At 41.3% G+C, this 22,459-nt stretch overlaps 1 protein-coding gene across 1 annotated transcript in view; it reads left to right on the top strand.

The window, feature by feature from the left end:
• Positions 1 to 21,409, top strand: part of LOC306863985 (V-type proton ATPase subunit B, brain isoform) — a 34,925-nt gene extending 13,516 nt beyond the window's left edge. Inside the window, exons 11-14 of the mRNA XM_079407621.1 lie at positions 503 to 585; positions 678 to 782; positions 5,749 to 5,878; positions 20,271 to 21,409. Of these exons, the coding sequence (XP_079263747.1) occupies positions 503 to 585; positions 678 to 782; positions 5,749 to 5,878; positions 20,271 to 20,407 (455 nt within the window). The 3' untranslated portion in view covers positions 20,408 to 21,409. The remainder of the gene's footprint in view (positions 1 to 502; positions 586 to 677; positions 783 to 5,748; positions 5,879 to 20,270) is intronic.
• Positions 21,410 to 22,459: the final 1,050 nt, after the last annotated feature.

Here is a 22,459-nt window from a genome sequence, read left to right as displayed (position 1 = left end):
TTTATTTTTCCATGCCATTTGTTTTTGCTATAGCTCTAATTGACTTCCTCTTTTCTTTTAGCATCCAAATTGCTTGCTTTTCTCTCAAAGTCAGCTCCCTCGTCTTCATCCTGTTTTGTGTGTGTCATCATCAATTGCAAGATTCAGAATACAGAAGTAATGGATATAACTGATACGACACATTACCTGCTTTAAATATCTGAAGAATTAATGTAACAGGACACAGCTGATCACTTAGAAAGACCTGTGAGGCAACTGTTCCAATACTTATGCTCACATCAGATAGAGGGATGAAACTCTAAAAGTGCTCAACTTCTTAGCTGGTAAAACAATGTCAGCCAACAGAGCAATTTTGTCTTTACTGTTCCAATACTTTTGGAGGGCACTGTAGGTCAGTGGCCCTTGGCTTGGTATTGTTGGCAGAATTCAGCCCTCTGCAAAAACTATTTGAGGAACCATGTCATAAATGGTTTACTTGCATAATTTCATCTCCTGTCCACAGATATTACGCATCCTATTCCCGATTTAACTGGCTACATCACTGAGGGTCAAATTTATGTGGACAGGCAGCTTCATAACAGACAGGCGAGTAATGGAAACAAGCTCACAGTCTTAATATTAGTTATTTAGTACATGATTGAATCCGTTTAATAGCATCTGTTGATGTTTCTATACAGATCTATCCTCCCATCAATGTACTGCCTTCTTTGTCTCGATTGATGAAGTCGGCCATTGGTGAAGGAATGACACGCAAAGACCACTCAGATGTCTCTAATCAGCTGGTAAGTATGGAATTTTACATCATTTTAGATTTTCTAATTATGTCTAAAGATATTTTCATTTTTGGTAAAACTTTAAGGTGTCCCTGTTACACATTACATGTATTTACTATTATAATAGCAATAAATTATCCATAATTATTAGTGCCCCGATTGATCGGCTACCAATCACTATCGGCCGATAATCGCTTCTGGATATTTGATTGGCAGTCTCTATAAAGGCCGAACTCATAAACCAATGATGCACCGGCCGTGAGAGGTTTGGCATGACATGCAGCGGCACCGTCTCAGTCTCCGGCGCAGGTAAAATAATTATAATGCTGAAGGTGAGGTACAAAATATTTCTTCATTAAATAACTTATAACTTAGGGCTGCACGATATATCGTTTCAGCATCGATATCGCGATGTGCATATCCGTGATAGTCACATTGCTGGATGTGCGATTTTTAGTATAGGCCTACTGATAGTTATATTTATACTGATCGTTTTTGCGACAGCTGTTGCGTCGCGCTGCCCCACCTTGTCTATACTGGACACGACAAAGCGACCATTGCAAATCCTTTGAACTTTGTGTCCGTACGTCATAAAAAGAATGAGGGATTTATTTTCAGGGATTTGCCATGTCGCGCCACATCCAGTGTAGACAGCATCACTGATTATAATGGGTTCTATTGTATTTTATCGTGCTGCGCTACTTGCGTCTGGTGTAGACATGGTGAGAGCCACGCAGATGCATGTGAACACCGAATTCCATTCTCTTCCACGTGTATTTGTTCCTAAAGACACATACTGTATGTGCGAAACTGTCAAAATGCATGTTTCTGCAAGTATCCTTGTAAACACAGTCGCTTACGGCTTAGGTGAAGGTAAACAATTGATAAAGAACATGAATTTATAACAGTATATTGGTTCACAGCACTTTAATGTTCCTAAGGCTGTCTGCGTCATGAATGTTAATCAAACAACAAAACAGACTTATGTATTACTTTTTTGTAGCTTTAACACAAATTTATTAGATTTAATTATTTGTTCTATTACATTTATCTATGTTTGTAATTAGTTTATTTTTTATGCTAATTTACAAAATCACCCCAATCATTGATTGATTGATTTTTTATTTTTTTTTAGGGCTGTCGCAATTCGTCGATTTTTAAAAATCGTCGACTTCATTTTGTTCGCGTCGACTAACCGGAAAAATACCGGAAGGGGCGCATTTCACGGACGAGAATCCATAAAACACATTTTTAGACTATTTTCCAAGGCTGTATGATATATTAAACCCATTTAAAAATCATAATTAAGCATAATTGTGAATTCACAAATGCTATGATTTAATTAAATAATTATATGCGATGCAGTTCTCACAGTATATGCGCTTTAATTATTTACATGTGTGTAGGTTAAGCACGTGCGTCTCACAGCGGCTCCGTTCACAGTAGCTCCACAGAAACATTATCATTTACATGTGGAGCGTCTTAAACTCCATCCCTGCATGTTATTGTGAGTTTGGGTTTATTATAACCTTCATCTGGGAACGCAGCTGCCGCCATTTCATCGGATTTGTAAGGTAAATAATTTATAAATCTACACTAATACAGGAGAATACATCGCGATTTCAAAATAAAAGCTCAAACCCTCACTCTGAGTTTACACGGTTTGATGTCCCCTTATTCATTTAATTACGGCGGCTATAGCATTTCTGTCCTAAAAAAATGGACAAATATTAAAGATTAAGTGTACGCTTGAATTAAATGGTGCTTGGTCAATATTAAACAGTAATGTGTAAAAATAATAATCGTCAGGCCGTCGGCGCCCCCTGCAGGCTTTTGTTGTAATGCGTAATCTACATTAGCTCTATTGTTTATAATACATTATGTATTTTAACAGTTTTGTTCAATAAAACCATATGATTTCTTGCTTGTGATACTTTATTTGAACTCATTATTATTGCATCATTGCTATTATATATGTATTTTAAGTCATTTTAAAAGCTATCGTTCACTTAAATCCATTTTTATTACCACAAAAACATATTATAATTATAGGGCCCTATGAAATCCGTTTTATTTCCAAATTCAGTTTTTAAAATTGTATTAATCAAAAAGCCTAATTAATTGAGTTTTACAGTTTTATTTGTACCAAATTCTCTTTTCCATTATTTTCTGGATTCCATTTGAATGATTCCATTAAATTTGAATGATAAAAAGCCTCTCAAATTAATTGATTTTATATTTAAAAAAGTTTTTTTTTTTCAGAAATGCTGCACATTTACATTTTTCATCTAAATAAATTCTGGTAAACAATATTTCTGGTAAATGCTCCTTTAAAAAGTTTTTTGATTATAATTGTATTATTAGACCAGAACACGTGGATATGTTGTCATTCTCACACTATAATACTGAACTGTGATTTCAGTGATTTGACTGAGATGGACAGTTGCTTCTTGCACTCTGTTGCACTTCACTTTTGATTTAAAAAAGTATTTAATAGAAATTTGGATTTCATTTGGTTTAATAAAATACTTTTAAGTAGAATTGTTTTTGTTTTGGGTTTTTTTGCTGAAAATTAATCGTTTCGATTAATCGATTAATCAAAAAAATTTGTCGATAGATTAATCGAAATAAAAATGGTCGTTAGTGGCAGCCCTAGATTTTTTTCAAATAGAGCTTTTCAAGTCATCTGGTGGTTTTCGAGTCATCTACAGTACTGTGAAAAAAAAAGAAAAAAAGAATCACAATGCTGAAAAGCATTTTCAGTAACAATGTTTGGATTTGAAATCAAAATAATGGATAAATGTTGTGTTGGTGGTAAACAGCCACGGATCAGTAGCGGACTTGGTGTGAAAGTACAAAGCACTGCAAACGGAGTATGTGTGAACCTGGCGTAAAAGTCTGCCTCATGAAATCAGGCTTGTGCTGTGTGTAGGCTATTGTGCAACAATTGTACGATTGTAAAAACCAAATGCACTGCATCATCAAACATTTAGGTGAGATAAATATATATATTTTTAAAATGTCTAAAAATGCCCCCTCAAAAACAAATCCCCCTCACAAGAGTCACCTAAGAGGGAATTTCCCTTCCATTTTCAAAAATGAAATTTAGGCCCTGAATAAATGTCTAAAAATCCTAATTTGAGTATTACTCTAAATAATTTCACATGATAAAAAAGAAGGCTTTAATAAGATCGGTATCGGTGATCATATCGACAGATACTGCTTTCTGTGATCAACGATCAGTGATCGGCCTGATCCTGATCAGAGCACCCCTAATAATTAAATGCAAGTAACCCTAAAACAATCCCTAATCCTAATCTTAACCCTAACCAATATAGTAAGTGCATGAAGTTAATTAATATTACTCAGTACTTAAAGGGGTCATCGGATGCGACATGTGCTTCTACAAGCTGTTTGAACTGAAATGTGTGTTGGCAGTGTATGCACACAACCACCCTATAATGATAAAGATCCACCCAGTGTTTTTTTTTATCTCGTGAAATCATTTCCCCTTTCTCAAATCGATGCCGATCTCAGATGCCTGTCTGTGTGACATCACACAGACCCAGGCCCTCCCACGATAGTTGATTGACAGTAGTGTTTCAGCACAGACTGGACTGGTGTCTTACCGTAGACCTGCCCTGAGTGAGCTGTCATCAGTGCGCCATTGTTTTGACGCCGGAGCAGATGTAGACAAGAATGTCTCCATAGCGATTGAGGTGTTTTGTTGTTGGATGTAATAATGAACATAGCAGTCGTCTTTGCTCCTGACATCTGAGCCACTGGAGACGTGGTGGATTACATTTGTTTCTGAAGGGAATGCACCCCCGAATCCAATCTACCTAAATGCATCTATCTTCACATGAATAATTTGTGATCCAGCTCCACCTCCAGAAGAAGTGAGTGTAAGGTTTTTTAATGAATCTTTGCAAATCGCCTTTCCGAATAATGTGCTAATCAGCAAGTTTCATGATGAATGCGGATAAAGTTTACCGTCTCTCAGAGAGCAGCTCGGAAGAGAGGGGTGGGATGAGCAGTGCTTATTTGCATTTAAAGTGACATGCAGTAAAACAGCTTGCTGTAGATAGAACTTTTTTTGACAGGGTAAAAACAGTGTTGTTTTACACTACCAGACATTTTAACCAAACTATGTTACAGACTTTTAATTAAGACCCTAAAGAATCATATCAACTTGGGCCTCCGATGACCCCTTTAAATGTATAAATATATGGTAACAAGGACACCTTAAAGTGCCCCTATCATGGGTAATGAAAGGTTAATATTTTGGTTTTGGGAGTCCCCAAAAACAGGTTGACATGCAAGGTCAAAAAAACACTTTCATTGTTTTATAATATGCTTTTTTTTGTTTTGTTTTTTTACCTTACTTACTCAACGACTCCCAAATGATTCGCTCAACAATTAATTTTTTCAAACCCCTCCTTTGCGTGACGCTAATCGGCGGTGATTGGTCTCATTTCCATTTCATCATGGCTGTAATGCCTGATGAAGCAGCGTTTGTGAGCAGTGCCGCTTTGTGTACAGTGGAAAACGTTATTTTTACCGCTCCAAAAGCGGCTCCTAGTGGCAAAGAATGAAGTTGCATTTTCATTCAGACCAACAAGTGGGCGGGCAATATGCTAATGTATCATGTTGACTTCAACATGAAACAGCTTGGGATTCGTTTTAAATACGACTCGTTTCAATGATTCAGAGTCGACTTTCTTTTGAGAGACAATAACTTTATGCACGGTGCACTTTACAGTTTAAAGGTTTTAAATCTGAGTGTAAACTCTCAAGAAATTAATAAAGAACAGCATCTCAGTGGTGACTAAAACAATTGAGTCTGTTTCACAAACAATTGTTGCCGTTTTTTCCCCGTTCCTGTAAATATTAGTTTATTTTATTCATCTGATGTTTTGAGTACATTATGTATGGGGATTTAAATTTTATTTAAATTATTTCTCATCTTTTGCAGTATGCTTGCTATGCCATCGGGAAAGATGTGCAGGCAATGAAGGCCGTGGTTGGGGAAGAAGCACTGACATCAGATGACTTGTTGTACCTGGAGTTCTTACAGAAATTTGAGAAGAATTTTATTTCCCAGGGTAAGTAGCAACTGGAGAGCACCTGTGGAGTGATACAAAAAAAAAAAATCTCGTCTTAAGGCCCGAAACTTTTCAAGCGCCAACGCAGGCGTCAGCCAATCAGATCGCCTTATGCAAATACCCTAGCGCAGACGCTAGCCAATCCCGTTCATGCAGCACCAGAAAAGTATGTGATTGGCTATTATCACTATGACGGCGCATCAGCACCAGAGCCGTTGAGAAACAGAGTTGCGACACTCCCATAGGCTTCCATAGGAACTTAGGAATGCGGAAGTAAAGCGTGTCATGGAGCAGCCAATAGTTCCAAACAACCGGTAGTTTCAGCATTGAAGCCCATTCATTTCAGTGCTTCTCAAGCACAGTCGCCAGAAAGTTGAGGAAATTACAGCATTTTTTGCCATTTCAACGCATTAGTTTACCTCTCGGAAATCTGACCAGTAGTTGTATTTTATGAAACACGTTATAGTTAATGTTTATTTTTAGATAATAGGCAGTATATGCTATATTTGCAGTTAGATAACGTGGATATATTATATAATAAAATATTTTGTTGAATACAGTTGGTTGCCTTTTTTATTTTGAAGTATTTGCAAAACTTAAATTTAAATTTTTTTCATTTACATTTAGTCATTTAGCAGACGCTTTTATCCAAAACGACTTACAATGTAGAAGCAAACAGACCAACGAAAGAGCAACAAAATAAAGTGCTGTGACAAGTCTCAGTTAGTCTAGCACAGTTCACATAGCAATGATTTTTTTAATAATAAATATAAATAAAATAGGTAAGTGCTAGTATTAATTGGTCAGATGGTGGCAAAAAAGATGTCTTTTTAGATTTTTTTTTTTGAAAATGGCTAAAACCATTTCTAGCATTTTTCTAGCATTCATTGATATTCACTTGTGTATGCATATTGTATCTTATATTTTAACATAATATTGTATTAAAATGTGAATAATAGATGACCATAGATGAAGAAATATATATTAATACAATAACACATTTTACATACCATTTAGATTTCTTATACTCTTTAAATATGCATAATTTATTTCATCATTGGTCTGCACATCCACATGAATAAGTGTAACGCAAAAACACACAAAGTCATGCCTCAAGTCTCCAATCTTTATTAAGCAGTTTACACTATTTATGCTTTGCATACAAAGAAATGTAACCGCCTTATCCTGTGTGTTGCATTGTACTATGTTTTTACTCCATAGTTAAACAAGAAAACCCCATTAATGTTATTTCCATTAAACGCCACAGACAATCAGTGTATTAAACGAATTAATCAATGGACTTTTTGTGTTAATATTTGCCGGAAAATGCTGCAAGTATACCCGCTGTTGTTGATGCTGACCCGATGGACAGCGCGGAGTTGTTTGGAACTATTGAGAGCTCCATGAGCCACGTGACCGTGCGGCGGCGGGATCAAAGCGTGTCGCAACTCTGTTTCTCAACGGCTCTGGTCAGCACCGCTTCAGACACGCCCTCCGTCAAGCGTTGATGCTGACGCCCCGTTGAAGCAGCGCTGCGCAGAATGATCACCGTATGACATCAAAGTACCGCAAGCAGTGCTCGAATTGAATCAAGTCTTATGGGGGGTCCCCACCATCAGACTTTTTTTTTTGGTGGGGGTGGGGGTTAGTCTCGCAATATACAATTTATACAAAATAAACAATATATTTGATCATAATATGCATAACTATATACTATTTAATGTTGCATAACAAAGAGAGATAAGCTACTATTCTTCTTTTAATGGCTTACTCCAAGTAGCTAATACTGGATTTCGAGGGTGACAAATCAGCAGACCCAAAAGGGCAACTATGGCAAATATACCAGGGGACTACATATAAGGCACTTGAAGATCCGTAAAAGCATGTGACATAAAAATACATTGAAATTTCTCAAAAACTGTAGAAAATATTCAGATGGCTTTCAGACACACTGAATGGTATTCAAATTCAGCAGTGGCACAGGAATAATTATTTCATAATGTTTCAGAAAGCAGTGATAAAGGAGCAGTCAGTAACTTCAAATGGACCTTTTTATTACTTAAACAGTAGCAAAAGGATACTATAGAGATGAGATTAAGTATTATTCAAAGAGTGCAAGACAACTGGGCAAACAGGATATAGTCTTTATAATAGTTTATAAGTTTAGCATGTCCAGGAGATTCTCAAAAGTCAACTCATTTATCCATAACAGCTCTCAATGTAATTTCAGGAACCAGTGGGTGAAGACATAAACCAATATACAGGTGCATCTCAATAAATTAGAATGTCGTGGAAAACGTACTCGGTTACTATCGTAACCTCGGTTCCCTGAGATACGGAACGAGTACTGCGTCTTGCTAAAGACGCTATGGGAAAAAGCCTTTTTTCTCCTTTACTGAAGCCTTATTCAATCACGCAGTGAAACTGCACGATCATTGGTTCGTGCAGTGTGTTAAAAACGAACCAATGTGTCGGCAGCGGAGCTGCATGAGCCTATGGCGACGGAGCCCGCCAGATCCCGCCAGAATGGGCGGGGTTATCTGGCTATATAATCGGCCGTCTGGCCATAGGATCCTCAGGTTTACTTCGACTGAAGCGACGACTGAGTCGTGCAGCTACCTGGCACGGCAAAGTACGCAGTACTCGTTCCGTATCTCAGGGAACCGAGGTTACGATAGTAACCGAGTACGTTCCCTATCGATACTCCACTCGTACTGCGTCTTGCTAAAGACGCTATGGGAACACAATTCAATCACGCCGTGCTATGGTAGAGGAACGACTGTGTAAAATACCTCCATAAGCATTCCATGCTCAGAGGGAAGTATAATAGTATACTCGGGCTAAAGCGAGCTGAGCTCGTAGGGGTCACGCTCGGCCCGGGTCATTCCATGCATTCCTCGCATACTCAGCACTTTCAGGGCTGAGATATGCAAGGAACCCATCAGAGAGCTTGAGTGCCCGTGCAGTCAAGAGTTCTCCGTTAGGGTTGTTCCCACAACGTAAGTCATACTCATCTAAGCAGATAGGACCCTGGCCTGCAAGGCCGGTACATCCAGCTTATAAAACCTTGCAAATGTGGACAGCGAGGCCCAGCCGGCCGCCGCACAAATGTCTGTAATAGACACACTGCTAGACCAGGCCCGTGACGAGGCAATGCCTCTAGTCAAATGGGCTCGTACTCCAATGGGGCATTGAAGGCCCAAGGAAGAGTAAGCCAGCGTAACGGCATCCACTATCCACTTAGAGAGTCTCTGCTTCGTGACCGGAAGCCCTTTGGCGCGGTTACCGAAGCTAACAAAGAGCTGTTCCGTGCGCCTGAAGGAGGCGGAACGCTCAAAGTAGATCCGTAGGGCTCTAACATGGCATCACAAAATTAACTCCCGGTCCTCCTCAGAGGGAGGAAGCGCGGAGAGTTTGATGACCTGAGCTCTGAACGGAGTGGAAAGTACCTTAGGTACGTATCCATGCCTTGGTTTTAGGACGACCTTGGAGTCGTTTGGCCCAAATTCCAGGCAGGCGGGGCTCACAGAGAGCGCCTGCAGGTCTCCTACTCGCTTGACTGACGCTAGTGCTAGTAGCAGAGCAGTCTTCAGCGACAGTGACCAAAGGTTCGTGGACTGGAGCGGCTCAAAAAGGAGGGCCCCTCAGGGCCCTCAGCACAGTGGGTAAGTCCCATGTAGGGACAGTAAGGGGCCGAGGCGGATTCAGCCTCTTGGCACCCCTTAGAAAACGGACGATAGCATTGTCCCTGCCCACTGATTGGCCCGCAATAGGGGCGTGGAAGGCCACTATTGCCGATACGAACACCCCGAGTGTGGAGGGAGAGCGTCCTTTATCCGGCAGTTCCTGCAGGAAGGACAGAATCACCGCCAACTCAGATGTAGGGGGGGTCCTCACCGCGGTTTAGACACCATTTGGAGAAAACCGCCCATTTAAGGGCATAGAGGCGTCTCGTAGACGGGGCTCTAGCCTCAGAAATGGTATTTAGCACTCGCTCTGGGAGGCTGGTAGGCTCCCGTTGAGCGGCCAGAGGTGAAGCGCCCACAGTTTGGGAAGAGGGTGCCACAAACCATTCACCTGAGAGAGGAGATCTCGTCTCAGGGGCACGGACCAGGGGGCTGCGGTTAGCAGCTGGGTCAGCTCTGACATCCAAGGCTGGTTCTCCCACAGGGGGGCCACCAACAAGACCTTGTGTCGTTGTTCCCCGATTCACCTGATGACCTGAGGAATCAGAGCGATCGGAGGGTATGCATAAAGGAGGAGGTTGGGCCAGTCGTGGGCCAACGCGTCCTTGACCTTCGAATAATAGGCTGGGCAGTGGGAGTTGTCTTTGGAGGCGAAAAGGTCTACTTCGGCCTTGCCAAAGATTCTCCAGATCATTCGAACCGTCTGCGGATGGAGCATCCACTCTTCTGAGGGGACGTTGCTCCGTGATAGCATATCCGCTCCTCGGTTCAATCTGCCCGGCAAATTTGCTGCTCTCAGCGAGCGCAAGTTGAGCTGAGCCCACTCCAGAAGTCGCTCTACCATAAGGAAGAGGCGCTTCGAGGAGAGACCTCCCTGGTGATTTACGTAGGACACCACTGACATGTTGTCTGAGCGGATCAGCAAATGTCGTCCCTTTAGCTATGGCAGGAAAAACTGGCAGGCTCGACACACTGCTAGCATTTCTAAGCAGTTGATGTGGAGGTTCTGCTCTGCCTTCGACCAAAGGTCGGTTTGCCTTCGCACAGCGCCCCCAACCCATGTTGGAGGCGTCTGTTGTGACAACTTTCCTGCTGCAGACCATCCCTATGGTCACACCCTTTCTGAACCATCGTGGGTTCTTCCAGGGGACCAGGGCTGTTACACAGGCCTGGCTCACCCTGATATGTAGGCGATCATGTCGCCATGCGTGGGGTGGAACCCGTGGTTTCAACCAGCGCTGAAGGGGCCGCATGCGAAGCAGGCCCAACTGTAGCACCGGCAATGCTGTGGCCATGAGGCCCAGCATCCTCTGAAACGCTTTGACGGGGCGAGCGGTGCCGCTCTGGAAGGAGGCTGCGAGCTTTTAAATGGCCAGAGCGCGTTCCGGCGCTAGCACAGCTCTCATCTGAGCTGAGTCCAAAACTGTTCCCAGAAACGACACCCGTCGGCTGGGAAACAGCGCGCTCTTGGCAAAATTGACCCTGAGCCCCAGGCATTCTAGGTGGCTGAGGAGGAGGGCTCTGTGTGAGAGTAGTTGTACCTCTGACTGGGCCAGAATGAGCCAGTCGTCGAGGTAATTGAGAATGCGGATTCCCATCTGCCTGAGAGGGGAAAGAGCCGCGTCCATGCACTTCGTAAAAGTGCGTGGGGCCAGGGACAGTCCAAAGGAAAGGACCGTGTACTGATAAGCCACTCCCTCAAAGGCGAATCTCAAGAATCGTCTGTGATGGGGGGGCTATCTGGACGTGAAAGAATGCGTCTTTCAGGTCCAGGGAACAGAACCAGTCCTCTGAGCGAATTTGCGAGAGGATCTGCTTCAGTGTGATCATCCTGAACGACCTCCTCACGAGGGCGCGATTCAGGCGTCTGAGATCGAGGATGGGCCGGAGGCCGCCATCCTTCTTGGGAACGAGGAAGTAATGGCTGTAAAAGCCTGATTCGCTCTGAGCTGGAGGAACCATTTCTATGGCTCCTTTTTTCAACAGCATCATCATTTCTGAACGTAGAACGTGAGCGTTCTAGCCGTCTACAGAAGAGGAGACCACGCCGCTGAAGCGCGGGGGTCTGCGAGCGAATTGGAGTGAGTAACCTCGTTCTATTATCCGTATAACCCATTCTGACACTCCGGGGATGGCCCTCCTGGCCTTGGCCCGCGTGGCAAGGGGCTGGATAAACTCGAGTGGCAGGCCGCCAAGCGGGGACCTGAAGCTCGTGATAAGAGGGAGAGGAATGTGCTCCCTTTTGAAAATGTTTGTGTTTTATTTCCTTGCTATAACAGCGATCAGTTGTGTGGGCGCTTTTTGAAAGGGCCCAGTGTTCACAACAGTATTTACCACAAACTCATTGCCATCGGCACCCGGAGCTAAACGGGGTGTTTGGAGGCATGACAGAGGCCATTTGGGCCGAGGGCACAGCCCAGAAGCGTCAGGAGTCTGAAGCTGTCAGTTATAATCATAGTGACAACTTGCTTTCTATCTGCCTAAAAGGATCAACCACTCTTAGAAGAGGGGTATTAATTACCATTGTGTAAACACACCAGCAGATCAAAAGTGTCGCGCGCATCCTCTCAGATCCGCTCGTAGCGGACGAGGGGAGGGGCCATCTTCACTGAAGAAGGCGAGCCGAGATCAAAGAGTGAAACGCGGGGCTGCCCTGGCGTAAATTCACTCAAGCTTGATCGCGCGAACCCTGGAGCTTGCAGTTTCTTCCCCGAGATAACTGGGAGAGTAGAAACACTAGAGCAGGGGAGGCGTGGCCACCTTCATTGAAGAAAGGGACCGTGAGCGCGGCAGGGACAGACTGAAGCTTTCATAATGAAAGTAGCGCTGGCAGATCAAAGAGCTGCAAGAGGCGCTAATACTTAGTGTAAACACACTGGCAGATCAAAGACTGTATGCAGAGTGAAAAACGCGGGGCTATGCCGGCGCGAAAAATCACTCAAGCCTTTTTTTTTTTTTTTTTTTTTTTTTTATCCGTCTCCTTCTCCGAGGTGACTGGGAGAAGAGAAACGCGAGAGTCGGGGCCGCCCAGTGCAGCATGTTACAATGTGCACAGAAGGATTGAGCCACTCAATGTAATGAGGCGCGCTAATCCACACGCGCTGGCAGATCAAAGCGCTGTATGCAGAGTGAAACACACGGGGCTATGCCGGCGCGAAAAATCACTCAAGCCTGAACGCCCAGCCATGCGATTTTACCGTCTTTTTCTCCGAGGTGACTGGGAGAAAATAAACGTGAGTGGGTGGCCGCCCAGCGCAGCATTTTACAATGCGCGCAGAAGGATTGAGCCACTCAATGTAATGAGGCGCGCTAATCCACACGCGCTGGCAGATCAAAGCGCTGTATGCAGAGTGAAACACACGGGGCTATGCCGGCGCGAAAAATCACTCAAACCTGATTGCTCAGCCTCACACGCTCTCCGAGGTGACTGGGAGAAGAGAAGGGGGGAGGCGGGGCCTGCTACATAGAGGACCGCGAGCAAATCAGAGCAAAGCCCGGCTTTCGGTGAAAGCAGGCTGCCTGTATGAGCGCAGTCTCAGTGACGCACACACATAGCTTTCCACTCCGGTCCGCCAAAGAGAATAGAGCCGCCCAATGAAGGAGGAGCTCTGATTCTCACGTGTGAACACCGGCGGATCCGAGCGCTGCAGGAAGCTCCGTGGCTCTGATGTTTCATTCTCCGAGCTTTGCTGAGAGAGGGGAAACGGGAGAGCGGAGCTGCCTCCACAGAGACGGACAGCGAGCGGGAAGAGCGAGACTCATACTCGAACGAGCTGTCTCAGTAAGCGCGCAGTCAGTGCGTGGGCGAGACCCAGACAGGCGGCACGCGCTCACTGCTCTTTTGCATCGTGCAGGATTCCCTGCACGAGCCACACTCGCTGTTGCGGCATTTGCAACAACGCCGATAAATATGCATTTTATAGCACTCACCGGATGGCGGCAGCGAACAGACCGGGGCTTCTGCGGGGCTGGAGCGCGGTGAAAGCGGCGTCTCAGCTGGCAGGAGGTCTCTGGCTCAGCTGCGAGGCGTGTCAACGGCGAGGCGGCTTCTTGGGATCAGCGAAGGCGAGATGTCGTCGCTGAAGGAGAAGAAATCTGAGGATCCTATGGCCAGACGGCCGATTATATAGCCAGATAACCCCGCCCATTCTGGCGGGATCTGGCGGGCTCCGTCGCCATAGGCTCATGCAGCTCCGCTGCCGACACATTGGTTCGTTTTTAACACACTGCACGAACCAATGATCGTGCAGTTTCACTGCGTGATTGAATAAGGCTTCAGTAAAGGAGAAAAAAGGCTTTTTCCCATAGCGTCTTTAGCAAGACGCAGTACGAGTGGAGTATCGATAGGGAACTTCATTTATTTCAGTAATTCAACTCAAATTGTGAAACTCGTGTATTAAATAAATTCAATGCACACAGACTGAAGTAGTTTAAGTCTTTGGTTCTTTTAATTGTGATGATTTAGGCTCACATTTAACAAAAACCCACCAATTCACTCTCAACAAATTAGAATACTTCATAAGACCAATTAAAAAAAAAAAATTTTTAGTGAATTGTTGGCCTTCTGGAAAGCATGTTCATTTACTGTATATGTACTCAATACTTGGTAGGGACTCCTTTTGCTTTAATTACTGACTCAAGTCGGCGTGGCATGGAGGTGATCAGTTTGTGGCACTGCTGAGGTGGTATTGGAAGCCCAGGTTGCTTTGATAGCGGCCTTCAGGTCATCTGCATTAGATTCTCTATGGGGTTCAGGTCTGGTGAGTTTGCTGGCCAGTTAAGCACACCAACACCATGGTCATTTAACCAACTTTTGGTGCTTTTGGCAGTGTGGGCAGGTGACAAATCCTGCTGGAAAATGAAACCAGAATCTTTAAAAAGCTGGTCAGCAGAAAGAAGCATGAAGTGCTCCAAAATTTCTTGGTAAACAGGTGCAGTGACTTTGGTTTTCAAAAAACACAATGGACCAACACCAGCAGATGACATGGCACCCCAAATCATCACAGACTGTGGAAACTTAACACTGGACTTCATGCAACTTGGGCTATGAGCTTCTCCACCCTTCCTCCCGACTCTAGGACCTTGGTTTCCAAATACAAAACTTGCTCTCATCTGAAAAGAAGACTTTGGACCACTGGGCAACAGTCCAGTTCTTCTCCTTTGCCCAGGTAAGACGCCTCTGACGCTGTCTGTGGTTCAGGAGTGGCTTAACAAGAGGAATATGACAACTGTAGCCAAATTGCTTGACACATCTGTGTGTGGTGGCTCTTAATGCCTTGACCCCAGCCTCAGTCCATTCCTTGTGAAGTTCACCCAAATTCTTGAATCGATTTTGCTTGACAATCCTCATAAGGCTGCGGTTCTCTCGGTTGGTTGTGCATCTTTTTCTTCCACTCAACTTTCTGTTAACATGCTTGGAACAGCCAGCTTCTTTGGCAATGAATGTTTGTGGGTTACCCTCCTTGTGAAGGGTGTCAATGATTGTCTTCTGGACAACTGTCAGATCAGCAGTCTTCCCCATGATTGTGTAGCCTAGTGAACCAAACTGAGAGACCATTTTGAAGGCTCAGGAAACCTTTGCAGGTGTTTTGAGTTGATTAGCTGATTGGCATGTCACCATATTCTAATTTGTTGAGAGTGAATTGGTGGGTTTTTGTTAAATGTGAGACTAAATCACAATTAAAAGAACCAAAGACTTAAACTACTTCAGTCTGTGTGCACTGAATTTATTTAATACACGAGTTTCACAATTTGAGTTGAATAACTGAAATAAATGAACTTTTCCACGACATTCTAATTTATTGAGATGCACCTGTATATATTCAAGAGTTTTTATTTGTCACATACACAATTATACCGAGTATATCCAGCAGTGAAATGTAGCATATATATTTATTTATTTGTATTTTTTTAAAGTAAAAACATTAATATTGTGAGAATGTGAAACAGCTGTTTTCTATATTTTTCTATTTTCACATCATGATCCTGATCCTTCAGAAATCATTTTAATATGCTGATTTGCTGCTCAAACATTTATTATTATTATCAATGTTGAAACCAGTTGTGTACAAATGGTTTTCAGGATTCTTTGATGAGTAGAAAGTTCAAAAGAACAGCATTTATCTTAAATATTATCTTTTGTAACATTTTAAATCTTTACTGTCACTTTTGATCAATTTATGCATCCTTTCTGAATAAAAGTATTAATTTCTTTAATTTATTTCCACCCAAAACCCCCAAACTTTTGAACGATAGTGTATAATGTTACAAATTATATCTATTTCAGATAAATGTTGTTCTTTTTGAACTTTCTATTCATCACAGAATCCAGAAAAATATAACTGTTTTCAACATTGATAATAATAATGAGAAATGTTTCTTGAGCAGCAAATCAGCATATTAGAATGATTTCTGAAGATCATGTGTGTTACGTTCCCTTTTATTCTAGGGGTGACGGGGAAGTAGCATATACCATTAAAGGTGTATGAAAGCGTAAGAGAGAGAGAGTGTTGGCTTTATCTGCAATCACAGCACTCACACACAAGGAAACTCTTCAAGAATTCATTTACAAAGTAGTGTCTCTAGTACAGCAGTAAAAAAAAAAAAAACAGAAGTAAACAGTACAGGCACTGAAGACTGGAGTAATGATGCTGAAAATTGTTTACTATTGTATTATTATTATTTTAAATTGTAATAATATTTCATGATATTAGTGTTTTTACTGTATGTTGGATCAAATCAATGGAGGCTTGGTGAACAGAAATGACTTTTGAACAGTAGTGTACGTTCAACGATTTCAGTGCAGTTTACATAGTTACGTCCAGTAGGTGGCGGCGTGGACTGTTATGAGGGAGTCTGTCAGTCAGCAGACTATTCAACCATTTCTGTCCAAAAGTCTGCTTTATTCAGGAACTTACTATGGCTATCAATATGTCAATCATAGCTATTTCAAGAGTGAATCCCGCATTTATATGCCGATGTAATTCCCGAAACTTTGCAGCGTGTATGTGGCCGTTGGTCTTAGCAGCATGAAAAACAAGTTTTATACAATTCTGAATGGATTATATATAACGTTAGCACAGAAACCGCACAACGAGCACTCCCTTTATAATTACTAAAAAGCTGTCACTCATCTTCATCGAGATCTATAGCACCCCAGAACCAGGCCTAATAATAATTTATGCAAGGAATACAAAAGACATGGAGTTGATAAATATAGTGGAAAGATATAGAGAGAAAATTACCCCTCAAAAAAGTCAGTAAGAAGCTTCCTCTTCCCGACTGCGAGTGGAGGTTTGTTATTCTGCATTTTTTTAGCTGAAGTTAGCTTGATGGAGCGGCGCCAATCAAGCAGTCATGTCAACGATGTCCTGCGCTTAGCGGTCTTTAGATGTGGGGCGGGGCGTTTAAAATTTAAAGAGACATGACAACTAGCCCATAAACAAACTTAATATAAATTATTGTAAATAATTCACGAAATTTAATTTACCATATCCATTGCTTGAATTTAATCACATTTGTCATTATTATTTTTACAAAAATAAGAATGTCTGAGGGACCCCCTTAAGTCTATTTTTTACTTCTTATGGGGGGTCCCTAATGCCTTATGGGGGGTCCCGGATCCCCCCAGCCCCCCTTCAATTCGAGCAGTGACCGCAAGAGTGATTTGAATGCATAGGATCTGACTGCTTTCTTATCGCTCTCGTGGTAGTTTGATGTCATACGGTGATCATTCTGCGAACGCGCCTATTGACTCCGTTTAGGTCTGCCGCATTGTTACGTGTCACGTGAGTGACAGCGGAACGTGGCCAATGAGGGAGAGGAGAAAAGTGATCGAGATTTATGATTGATTGGTGAATTAATGTTTTATTATTGTGTGAGTGTGACCAATGCGTGAATGCAGCATGATCTGAATGCAGGATAATACACGGAAGTGAATCGCCGTCATTTAGAAATGAGATCGCATTTATGTATGAATCGAGATCGTGATTTTTTTCAGATTAATTGTGCAGCCCTACTGTATATATTAATTTTTCCATGGGCACGGAGGAGAATCAGAGATTGTGGATCACATTCAACAGACAGACACTAGCGCACTGTATGTTTAGATTTATTTCAACAAATGATAACTAAAATTAAATCACTAAAGCTTGTGAACAGTTTTGTAGCATTTTAAAATGCTGGTTAATGTACTAAGACAGTGATGATAAAAGACATACAGACAAGCCCAGAATATTAATGCAACTTGTTTAAACGTTAAGTGTTTTCCCTCCTTTCGAAAACCATAATAAATGATTATGCATTAAGACAGACAGCATTCAAAGTTCATATTTTGGGTTCGTCAGTTTTTCTGCGCAGAGTATGCTTTATTAGCAAGGTGTGTACAGAATGTGGTCTTTAATACTGTCGTGGTGCATGAGAGGAAAACACGTTGCGTTAAAAATTTGTGCTTATAAGTATCTGCACATAGTATGCTTTACAATTTTGTCTTATCGCTATCTTGGTACCTTAAGAAACATTTGTATTAAGCCTTATGTCCCTATTCAAGTTTGTTAATTCACAAGCCGAGTGAGAATCATACTCGCAAAGGTGATGTTATTAAACCAAACAAAATGAAAACTTTCAAAAACACGCAGCAATGTGATCCTTTTATTGAGTGACAGGCAGTGGGTTAATCAGTGACATTATTAATAGATTTACTATTTGGCGTCTTCTCATCATCTCCGCGACCTGTTTCCCTTGGGGTTTTTACACAGAGAAAAGGTGAAAAAACATACTGCACTGTCCAGTTTTCTCTCAGAACGAGTACCAGAGTTACTTTTGCAATTCTCGATGCAGCATGAATGACATACAATGGTGACATTTTTCACAATCACAACAGAAAATCTAAATACTGCCCAGAACTCAATAGTGGAGAGGCAGTGTGATCCTCTAAGTATGTGAAAACTCATGGGAAACTGGCGTGACGTCAGCTTCATATTCTCTATAGAACATTTTAACTTTGTGTCAGTACATCGTGTCGTGACTCGCGCCGCACCACATTCAGTGTAGACAGCATCACTGATTATAATGGGTTCTGTAGTATTTTGTCGTGCCACGCCACGCCGCTCTTGTCCGGTAAACAGGGTGTATTTAACTTTCTTATTTAAAGCTACTTTCTTATTTAAATGTATTATTTCTTTGATATATTAGTTTTAGTGTTTTGCAGGCTGCATGTTCACTGACGGAAGTGCTAATAAACATACAGGCTTCTTAAAGGGTCCTATTATGCTTTTTCACTTTATGAATTTGAGTCAGTGTGTAGTGTGTATGTTTGGGCATAAAACAATCTACAAAGTTACAATGCGCAAAGTCCACTACAAAGGGAGATATTTCTCCCTACATTTCACTATTGGTCCCTACATTTCACTGCTGGTTATACTCTGTATAATTGTGTATGTGACAAATAAAAATCTTGAATCTTAAATTTAGTTTTTTTTTTTTTTTTAATCCCTTTTCAAGAACTACAACGAACGGCTCGTTTGGAATACAGCGTTGCTTTCCAGTGTTTGTGATATCACAAAGCAGCCCATTAGAATCATTAAATAAATCCCGCCTCCGGAAATTCGAATGGTTGGCAGGTGGTGAGAACACTTGGTTGAGCACTGCACATTTCAAAATTGAAACCCGGTTCAGGTGTTTTTATATCACTATTTCAGAAGGAAACCGATTGTCTTCAGAAAATTTTGGATGTCATTTTCATTTCATCTTGCATGTAATGTCTGATAAAGCAGCATTTGTGAGCGTAGCTCTGCTTTGTGTACAGCGTTATCGGGGAAACCTCGGTCTCCCGTTCCAACAGCGGCTCCTGCTGGCAGAGAATGAATTTGCATGTATATGCCGCCACGAATAGTGTAACTCTGTGGGACTATGGTATATATAAATTCAACTGTATAACACTTTAACTGCAATTCATGTTATAATGTTAGAATTAAAGAACAATAAACCGAATACATATTACCGTTGCACTTATCTGTACATAGTAAATTCAGGTATTTTTAAGCTGTTGTTGACATCCTATTTAAATGTGATTTAGCCCCAAAAAAACAACAACAATAATGTTACCACTCTAATATGTCCGTGCGTGCAAAGGTTCTGCGCGATCCTCAATATTCTCAGGGTCTGAATTGATATGGCAATATTGACGAACTTGCTGCTTTGGCAAGGGGCGGGGCGATACTGTAACACCGTCTAAGCTGTTCACCAATCACAACACACTGGGACAGCTAACCAATCATAACACATTACGTGAAGGCGGGCCTTCATCAAGCCCGGAACTAATGGAGCCGTTTGTGGCAGACTGGGGAGAGGTATTGTAATAATGTAAATTATGTGAAAAATGCGTGTTTCGAAACACCAAGCATGAGATCATGTTTTAGTACACCCCCAAAACAAAATCAAGACTTTGTAAAAGAGCATAATAGGACCCCTTTAATAGATAATCGAGCCTCATTTATTTTTTTTGTTTAAAAATATATATAATCTAAATTCTATATATATCACAACACCGCACCACAGACAGTAGTTAGTCCATTTCCACCATGGTGGTAAAAATCTGCCACCGTCACAGCCGTACTAATATGTAGTAATATATATAATTGTGTGGACGGCAACGGGCTGCACTATTATGTGTCTTCTGAATGAGCCTAACATGTTTTATGCCACAGGTGCATATGAGAACCGAACTGTGTTTGAATCCCTGGACATTGGCTGGCAGCTGTTGAGAATCTTCCCCAAGGAGATGCTGAAGAGGATTCCTCAGAGCACTCTGGCCGATTTTTATCCCCGAGACTCCAAACATTAGTCTTGCTTCTTTCCTCGTTTATTCATTTTGTCTCTCAATCAGCCATAAATCTGTCCTCTACACTCTGCTCAGATCAAGTATACTGAGTCTTCATTGATGGAATACAAAGTTGTTTTGATTGCTGCTCTTGGTATTTATTTATTATATAAGTGTTGCTGAATAGTAAAGCAAATATTATATTGTTGCTACACTGCAGTGTGAAAGTTTTGTGTGTGTGTATGTGTAGCTCAGTGTGTCAAACTGTTTTGAACAGTGCAGGAAAGGCCAATATTTCTCTTTGCTGGCAAAATTTTAGAGCAGGGATCCTCAAATCTGGATCATTCCTGCAGAGTTTAGCTCTAACCCTAATCAAACACATCTGAGCATGCTAATCAGAGTCTTCAAGATCATTAGAAAATCACAGGTAGGTGAGTTTGATCAGGGTTGGAGCTAAACTCTGCAGCAGATTGGACCTCCAGGGTAAGATTTGAGGAACCCTGTTTTAGAGAGACTAACAAAGCTACTACAAAGCAGCCTGTGTTTCAGAAGTGCCAAGTTGAATGTATAATGGCTTAATGTATTCTATGATTTTTTTATATAATGAATATTCAATATAATGAATTATATAATGAATACACTATGTAAAAAAAACTGCATATGAAGTATATAACATGAAGTATGAAAAGAAGCCATATATTCATAGAATGCATTACAAAGGAATAGAAAAGCATAGTGGCCCAATCAAATCAAAGGATGAAAACCAAACACTGAGCAATAGATTTATCTTTTTTCGAGTACTGTTAGTTATTTTACATTTTGTATAAAATGTACAACTTATGTTTTGTGTAAGTAATATGTTTATTATAATTTATTTTGGTGCCATGAATATATGTACTGTGTTAAAGTGTGTGATATCAAGTGAATTCATAAAGAAGTGATTGTTGTCCAAATGCATGAACGCTATATTGAAAATATGTATGTGAACACTCGCTTCATGAAATAAACCTTGATGTGGTATAAATGAATGATCATGCTGATAGTAATCAAATATAATTCTTAATGGTTTAGTTTTGATTTATTTTTATACTGATGTAATTTGCGCAACAGTACTTTACAAAATATGAGGTGCATACTCCTTTAACCAGGAAATATTGTAGTTTTGCTTAGCCGTGTTCATGTAACTTACTAAGCCAGACTAGTAAAATAGTATAGTGTAAGTATATGTATGTGTATATATATATATATATATATATATATATATATATATATATATATATGTATATGTGATATGTATAACATATGACATGATGTGGCATATATTATGTAAGTTGTCTTACACATCTTATGTAGTATACAATGAAAGTAATGTTCTAGGATTAATTAGCTGCTTTAAAATGTTTAAACTGCAGAGGGTATCAGAGCCTTCACAAAACAAGCATCAATTATCTTTTAACGACCAGTTTCCCAGGTGAACAATATTTCATGTAATAAGTCATTTGCTCTAATTGAACTGGTGAAGGCCTATAAAATACACATACCTACAGCTTGGTGTTTGTTTGAATTTGTAGATTATTTGTGGTGGTTTGAGAACGTGAACATTGGGGGTTTTTTTGTTGTTGGTTTTTTGGAAAACATGTTGGTTTTTGCCATGGGTCAAGGGTGGAAGAGGTGAGTTTATTCACTCAAGCTGTGTTTGTGAATGACTCTACAGACACCTGTTAATGTATTTGTTTTTTTATTATTATTTGTAGGTTACCCATGATGGTAGTATTCTTGCTATTTTGGAGGACTTCTGATGGATTTAAAGGTGAGGTCTTCCCTTGTCTTGCAAGAAAGCTTGTTTATAGGGCTTGTGTATGAAAGTCTTTTTTTCTGTTTTGATTCTATAGGGGGCGCTTATTCCAGTGCACATCAGTGGGGCCAGCCTTATGACACTTTCTTACCTCGTGTGGTCCAGTCTTCTATGTCAGAGGCCCGTGTGACTGGGACTTTGCCTGTTGAAGAAGTGGGCTCCACTTTATTCTCTAACAAACTCTTGAAAAGCAGGTCAAAGTTGAATCTGCTCCAGTTTGT

This window comes from Barbus barbus (genome assembly GCF_936440315.1).
Source record: "Barbus barbus genome assembly, chromosome: 45".
Lineage (NCBI taxonomy): Eukaryota > Metazoa > Chordata > Actinopteri > Cypriniformes > Cyprinidae > Barbus > Barbus barbus.
The sequence above is the reverse complement of the archived record's forward strand: the minus strand, read 5'-3'. Positions and strand labels throughout refer to the sequence as shown.